The sequence below is a fragment of the Apium graveolens genome, chromosome 2 (assembly GCF_009905375.1).
Source record: "Apium graveolens cultivar Ventura chromosome 2, ASM990537v1, whole genome shotgun sequence".
Taxonomy (NCBI): domain Eukaryota; kingdom Viridiplantae; phylum Streptophyta; class Magnoliopsida; order Apiales; family Apiaceae; genus Apium; species Apium graveolens.
The window spans coordinates 271,922,026-271,930,416 of NC_133648.1; the positions used below are offsets into that span (position 1 = coordinate 271,922,026).

General features: G+C 33.3%; 1 protein-coding gene across 1 annotated transcript; it reads right to left on the reverse strand.

Annotated features, from left to right (window-relative positions):
- Positions 1-4,807: 4,807 nt before the first annotated feature.
- Positions 4,808-7,030, reverse strand: LOC141708482 (cytochrome P450 94A1-like). Its single transcript, XM_074512138.1, has 2 exons — positions 5,972-7,030; positions 4,808-5,911 (listed from the first exon to the last, which is right to left on the reverse strand). Exons 1-2 carry the CDS (start codon positions 6,928-6,930, stop codon positions 5,335-5,337), a joined length of 1,536 nt encoding a protein of 511 aa, XP_074368239.1. The 5' UTR covers positions 6,931-7,030; the 3' UTR covers positions 4,808-5,334.
- Positions 7,031-8,391: the final 1,361 nt, after the last annotated feature.

The window sequence follows — 8,391 nt, forward strand, 5'->3', positions numbered from 1 at the left end:
TAGCTAAAGTTCATCCCAGAGTCCGGATTGGTCTACCATAACACAACCCGAACTGGGGAAAAAAACTCAAAATTTTTCTCTAGAAGCCAGCTAAAATTAATCCCAGAGTCTAGATTGGTCTACCACAACACAACCCGGATTAAGGGGTTAGAAAACTCAAAATTTTCCTCTAGAAGCAAGCTAAAGTTCATCATAGAGTCCGGATTGATCTACCACAACACAACCCGGACCGGGGGCAAGAAAACTCAAATTTTTCACTAGAACATGCTAAAGCTGATCCCAGAGTCCAGTTCGTCTACCACAGCAGAACCCGGACCGGGAAAGCTCAAAATTTTCTCTTAATGATTTCTTACTCTACTTCCTCATCCAGAAAATCTGCATAAGGGAGTAGAGGCAAATGATGGGATATAAAACTCTTACCGAGTCCGGCCCCAGTACGTCAACCCAAGTTCCAGGCCGCTCACTAAACTCAGGATTGGACCACTTAGTCCAGGACCGGTTAGGTCTAGCGCCATCCTAGTCCATGATCGAATGGACCCTGCTCATGTAAGTTCCGGGGCCAAGCATTCTCGTGTCCCCTATCCTAGAAGGCCCAACTAAAACACAACACGTGAGGCACGAGCCCAGACACGTGACAATGACAATGATGAGAATAATCAGTACACGTGTCAAAGGATCCTTGGAACATTCCTCACCAATCCCCATCTGAGACACGTGTAAGACATCCATTCTAGACACACGTCCCCGCTCCCCGCAACGAACGATCATGATTGAAAAGGTATCAACTCCTAAACCATACCCTTAAGATATAAATAGTCCAGGTAAGAGAGGTTTAGGGGTTAATCACTCTCTTCTACACACATTCATACACACACAAACCATTTTACATTTCTATCTTTTCATCTAAAAGCAATCTCTTATTCTCACATCGGAGGGGCCGCATGATTCAAACCCTTTATCGGTATTGTTTTGCATAAACCCAACCACAATTATATCGCGGGAAGGGTCCAAAGCCGCGTAAGAAGGATCACACCGTGGATAGGACTTGTCAAACTAGTGTGGCCGATTAATATGTCCAGGAAGATAAGATGATGTTTGCCATTTGTTTTGTCATTGTTGTGTATGCATAGCTGAAGACGCAAGCTAGGTTCTGTGATTTTGTTTTGTTTCAACAAAACGTTTGTTGTTTATCATGATCAGAATTAAAGATCTGATCCCTAATCTAATAGGAAACTTACTATTTTTTCAAAATTCTGTTCAACTTGAAATGTTGAACGGAGTGATTTCCTTTTTCTTAGCTGATGTTCTGTTCGCCAAGACAATGTTCTGGTATGCTAGTTTTGCAAATATTTCTTTTATCTTTTATAGTTACTAGTTTTACAACACGTGCGATGGTCTTCATTATATTTTATATTATTTAAATTTATAATAAATTTATTTTATATTTATAATAAATTTCTTTTTGGATTATTACGTTATGAGGATATTTATAAATAATTTATAAATAATAATATAAATGTTTAGTGTTAGCAGGATTCAAACCTGAATCTTGGATAATATATAAATAATAATATAAATATTTGATGTTGGTGAGGTTCGAACCTGAGAATTTTAGTAGGGTATAAATAATAATATAAATATTTGTTGTTGGCGGGGTTCGAAACTGGGAGTTTGAGTAGTGTATACTCTTTTAATATTTGAATATAACGGTCCTGATCACTTAATATAAAAAATCTGACGATCATAAATGAGGATAACCAAACTAACCAAAAAAAAGACATAACAACCAAAAAAAAGGCATACCAAATTATACCCCGTTATTACAATATAGAAGTATAGATAGAGAAGTTAAAAAAGACCCGTAAATTTTAAGAATCAAATTGTGGAATCAATCTCCAACCAATATTATTTGTCACATCTGTGGTTATATTTATTAAGTTATTTATTTTGACATCTTATTACATTTCAAAGTGCTGGTGCGTGTACAAGTAATGTTGGGTGAAATTTAACCAACTCGGGGAACAAGTGTGACGATACCGAAGTTGTTAACCCAAACTCGAACCCTGTCGCAACGATAATCTTGAGCACTCACCACCGTTCCTTCTTTAATTATCTGAACACCCAAATTTGGATTATTTCTCGATATAATTGCCGCTGCTACCTTTCCATACACTCCTAGTAGCTCCGGCCATGAACTTTTTCTTATACCTATCCATAACAAACACCACAACTGAAATATTTAAGCATCTACAGCAAAAATGTTCCTGATAGAATAGGACAGGAGTGTGGTACTTACCTGAACAATCTCCATTCATCTTCGTAACTGTAACAAGGAGAGGAATATATGTCTGAAGGTAGTAGTTCTTCTGTGTACAATGTTTGATGTGCATTGTATTTTCTATTAACATTTATACCAAAAGTTTTTTAAAGAAAAATAAAATGAATTTATTTCTGAAAATTTGGTCGGAGTTAAGGGGTGGAAGTTGAGGGGAAGATAGAGATGAGTATATGACGATTGGGCAAGGATAAGTACCGGATGATGTAATAATATTTCAACCCCAAGCCCAAGAATATTGGGGCCAAGTCAATGTTTGTAAAAATTGGAAATCGTGGAAGATCGTTGGAGCTATCGATTTATGATTAATTTAAAATTGGGGATTAATTGGAAGGATTAATCCGAGTAAAAATTGGATATATTATAATATTAAATTATATTTAATATATTATTATCGGGTTAAATTCTATGGAGTCCATATATGTTCTGCAAGTAAAATATAGCTTAAATTGTTGCAAAACGTATTATTTTTCGAATGATATTCTACAAATATCACAATTTTATTGAAAATCTTGTAGTTTGCATAGATTTTACAAGTAGAACGTTGCAAATATTCTACAAAACATGCTTAGTTTGCAGAACATAAATGTTCATGTTGCATAACATACATATTGTACTTGTAAATATATGAGATTTGCATGATTTTATTTAAGTAATGATATTTCTGAAACATGTTTTGCAAGATAACATATTTTAGAAGATATTTTATTTGCAGAACATAAATGGACTCCGAGGACTCAGGGGGACTTCATAGAACTTTACTCTATTATTATCATTTATATTAGTTATTTATTAACAAAAATATATTTATTATATCATAATTTCTATACTTATTGATGTTTAAATTAATATAGTATTTAATTTTAATAAATAATTATATATACTCCAATAAATAAAAATTCGTAAGAATTAATCGAATTTCAAAAATCGAATCGGTCGGATATTTTGTAGGATATTAATCGAGGATTAATCGGTTAAATCGTGAATTTATTGGGGATCTTTAGAACAATGATTCAAGTTGGAATTGATTTTCTTTTTATCGGCGCGCCACATATGATTTCCAGTTACCTTTTGTTTTGTTTTTGACTCGAGAATATTAGGATATATATATATGTATATATAACACATGATAAAATATAAACTAAAATTAAAATGAAAACTAAAAACTAATTTAAGTTATTAACTCAATTTAATCTAAAAGTACCACACATAACTGGTCTGTACCCTCACACATACAATTTCAGCTTTTTCCCCTCCATTTTTTTAAATCCGACTTCACTGTATTTTTCTCCATATCTCAGCGATCGATTTGCATACCATATATGATATATCTCGAAATAATTTAAAAAAAAAATATTTGGTTTTTAATTTCTATTATAAAATTGGTTTCTATTAGAGTAGTTCAGGATAGGATTTCATGAAGAACCATGAGAATCGTAGAGAATCATTATTTTAAAAATATAAATTATATAATTTATTTCATTTTTTTTATCATATATAGTTACAAATTTTAAATACAAAGTTAAAAATTGAATTTACACAATCTTTTATTTTAACAATTATAGGAAATCAATGAAAATTTTTAAATTGGTTCTATAGTAGAATCACGGTAAAATCACACTTATTAAAACTATTCGATTGTAGAATCAAATTTAAAATTCATTATTTTTAAAATTTAAATTTTAAATTTTTTATTATATTCAAATATAATTACTATTCTAGGTTAGCATCGAATTATATATTTTTTAAAATAAAATTTTACAATTTGTAATGAGATTTTATAATAGAATCAATGATTCTCCATGTAAGATGGTTTTCCGTGAAGTAAAGATATATATATATATATATGCTAATTCAGGTTATTAAGTAAATTATTAGATGTTATTTTCTAAGTAAGGAAGCGTTTCATCGAAAAGTGGCTAAAATGAGAATTTTGAGAATTGATGATTTTTTTAAAAAGTAAAATTTAAATTTTATTAAATTATCAATTTTAAAAATGAAAATCAAAAATTCTTATAATTTTATTTTAAGAAGTTTAATATTGAAGAAAAAAACTAGTTATGTAAATATATAAAACTAGTTATACATTTATAAGTTTTACATTTACAAGACTAACCGTAATTAGCACCAAAAAAATGGGGACACATTTTAGTAAAGTTACAAAAATAAAGTTAAAAATAATCAAATGGTAGGATAAAAAAGAAATAAATTTATTTTAGTAAAGGGGTTCCACGATAACACGAGAATATCAAAATTCTAAAATTTTAGTGTGATATCAAATTTGGTGTATTTTTTGGTGTGACGGCAAAATGAGTCGAATCAGAACTTAAGTACTGATGAGTCGAATCAGAACTTAACTTAAGTTCTGATAATAATGTGGGTGTTAATGTGAAAAGCTGTTACAAATAATTTAAATTCAAAAGCGGTTCAGTTTTGATTTTTTCATTTATGAATTCAAAATCTGGTCAGTTTTGATTTTTTCATTAATGGAGCAGTTTAATTCAGACATTAAGTGTGTGAACAGTTTCATTTTTCCTCTCCTATAAATAGAGGCTAAACTGAATAGATAACACACTACATTCTCATCTCTTCTCTTCAACCTCTCTACATTTCTCTCCCACAAGAACTGAAGTGCTGATATTTTCCGGCGACTGAGGTGCTGGTCGAAGTGGAGGTTTTGTTGCTGCTGTTAACATAAACTCCGAGCTGTTTTATCCTGGTGGAGATATTGCGCACATCCCAAACGCAGCAGGTAGGGGGCAATAATCTTTTCAAGAGCAGCCAGGACTTTAAGCAAGGCCTGGTGACTCAGCTGTAATCATTTTCTTGGCGTTTTGTATCTGTAAACCTTTATTTCAGTCACTGTTGAAAGCTATGGTTTCGGGTACATCTTTCTTTCTCTCTACGTTATTTCAGTTACTGATTTTGTTTACCTGCATGTTTTGTTTTGTTAACTGTGGTCTTGGCCTAAACTTGTTAAATTCTTTATACACTTGCCTCTATGTTGCTATACTTGTTAGTGAGATTCTCAACATTTTAGCCGTCATGTAAGCTGTATATACCGGCTCTGTCCCCTTCTCAATCACCGGAATCACCCTAAATGTCGACAAAACTCCGGCAACAACCCTTTTCATTTGCAAGAAAGCCATTTCTTTACCAATGCACACTCTTGGCCCTGCTTGAAAAACAGGGTAAGTGTACTGATCCCTGCCTATGAAACACCACTTTCCTGTCACACCATCCTTCTCAAGCCACCTCTCCGGCCTAAATTCAGGCCAATCTGATCCCCATAACTTCTCGGACCGCCCCATCGCATAAGGATGGTAAATTACTCTGTCATTCTTGTACACACGTGTTCCATCAGGCAACACATCATTTTGCATCACTTGTTTTCCGTCTGTTGGAACTGGCGGATAGAGTCTCATACTCTCACAAATTGCTGCATGAGTGTATATCATGTCTTTCACTTCATCATAAACAGATGATTCTGAGTTCTTTTCGAACATTTTGTCGTTTATTTCTGCTAAGATTTCATTTTCTGCATTTGGATGATTTGCAATGAGATAAAAGAACCATGTTTTTTTTTTGACTAATTTTGGCTTATAACCTTACAAATGAGTATCTGTAAAGAACCATGTTAATGCTGCTGAAGTTGTGTCACGACCAGCAAGTATAAAACTTATGACTATGTCAATAACAAACACCTCGTCCGAGTGACCAGAGCTCAAGAATCTAGATAAAAGATCAGAAGTTTGTAACTCTGAATTTTCTTCTAATTCTTTCTTTTTCTCCCTCGTGACTTTTCTAGCAAACTCACGAACCTCTTCAATTGATGTTTTTAGTTCTTTTTCAAACCCGATGTTGAAAAACTTTTGAATTTTCCAAACTAATGGTGAAATTTGGCGGAATCTCTTGGTAATAAGCGTAGTAGTATTCTCAAATGCAACAGCAAATTTTGCTTCTGCCAGAGAAGGCAATAGATACTCGGGATCATAGCCAAACGCAATGTTACAAATGTTGTCAAAAGCAAATCTAAAAAGTATGTCCTGAAAATCAAGAACTACTTCTTTTACAGCCGCGTTGTTCATGATAGGAAGCAGGCGATTGGAGAGCTCTGTATCTATTACTGTTTCCACAAACTTCCGTAGAGATTTAGTATTGAATTCAAGACTAGCAATTTGCCTCTGAAACTTCCACGTATCTCCATCGACATTAAAGATGCCACGTCCTAGAAAATCATAGGCAAGTGCTGTCACAGAAGTGCCCTTCTGATAGACATGAAAATTGGTTTTGAGTATGTGTTGAACATTAGCTGGATTCGATGTAATGACCATGCGTTGTCCAAGAGCCCGATGGAGGATAAAAGTCGAAGAGGGTTGAGAATTTACGATAGTTGCAGACCAATCACTGAAGTGGTGGATGTTTTTTATGAGGGATAAGTACGAGCCAACGATAGGAAATGATCTTGGCAGTTTACTTTCTTTTGAAGGAAACAGGCCTTTGAAAATGGAGGTGAAGCTAATTATCACATATATGGTTGTAAAGGTAACGAAGCCATACAAGAGTGAAGTTGAGAGATGAAGATCAAGTAACATGGTGAAGTTGGATTGGTGATTAAGAGGGGATGATGAATATGAAAATCTGCTCTGTAACTTCTATTTATAAACTAGTAATGTTGCAGGTACTAATCATATGATATCAGCTAAATGATGTAATAAGCAAGCAAGAAAGATCTCTAATTTAGTTCTTAATGTTCAATGAAATGGACACACAAATATGGGAGAAGAAGTTACCAAGAAAATGCGTAGAACCTGGCACATATAATACAGCATACAAGTCCGATTCTACTTTTGGCCATTCAATGGAGTTCACTCAAATGTGAACAGATGACATGTTTAAGGCCTTAGTTGAAGCAAAAATTTCCATTTTCCTTTTCCCAAATTTTCTTAAATTTTTTGAATTTTGTTTTTCACGGAAAATTAATGAAAAGTGAACAAATATGTTCCATGTGCCATCCAGTTTTATAAACTAGAAAAATGAAAAACATGCTTTAATCAAATCACGCCGACTTCCTTTTTTTTAATTTTATACTTATATAAATAATCATCCTCTCATGTATGTGATATTATCTATATATCTTAATGACTATTCCTTATTTTACCCATGGGTAAATAAATTTACTCATAACCCAAATCTTATATATTTTGCTATATCCATTGACTATCCAATTAGGTTCAATTGACCCATCTTAATTACTAATTACCTATTTTTGAATTTCAAAATCAGCCTATCTATGGAAAATAATTTCAAAAAAAAAATAAATCATGCATGATTTGCTCATTCTGTTACATAACTCTTTCACTCTTCCTCCAAACTCTCTCTCTCTCTCTCTCTCTCTCTCTCTCTCTCTCTCTCTCTCTCTCTCTCTCTCTCTCTCTCTCTCTCGCGAATTAGAAGCTACAATGGATGACCATTGGATCTGAAAACTGAATCTTGGCACTGAAACGTTATCAGAATCATGGAATCTCAAGGTATTGCTTATCACCGGTTTCTAATTTGCTGTTGGATTATTATCTGTTATTTTTGTCATGCGATTCACCGGACTATACATTATGTGCGTTAATCACTAATGGTAGGATCCAAACGTATTCGTGGTCGTAATACTGAAAATATTTTGAATGCATCGCACACCTCAGGTAATCAAGGTATGAAATTTGATGACGATGTCTCATTGTTACACTTTTTGTTTTGTATTTGATAATGATTTTTCAGTTTTTGTCCAATCAGAAAAAAAACGTCGCGTCCGTGGCCGGAATGTAGATTCCATTCTTACAGACATGACTAATTCTCAGAGTGCAGATAATTACCAGATGATATCCTCCTGTAATGATTCATGTAAAGTTTCTTCATTTTACTGACGTAGTTTGAATCTAAAAGTTATTATGCAGACGTTAATAAGTTTATCTTTATTCTCTGCTTTAGTTAAACCCGGATCTGATCCAATAAATATGCGTGGAAATGCATTGTCATATAGTAGCAAGGAGAATCAGAATCCA

Bases quoted from the DNA above. Each gene is read 5' to 3' on its own strand.
- LOC141708482 (XM_074512138.1), bottom strand. From the start codon at position 6,930: ATGTTACTTGATCTTCATCTCTCAACTTCACTCTTGTATGGCTTCGTT. The intron at 5,912-5,971 runs ATGGTTCTTTAC...CAAAAAAAAAAC, and splicing joins ACAACTTCAGCAGCATTAAC to ATGGTTCTTTTATCTCATTG.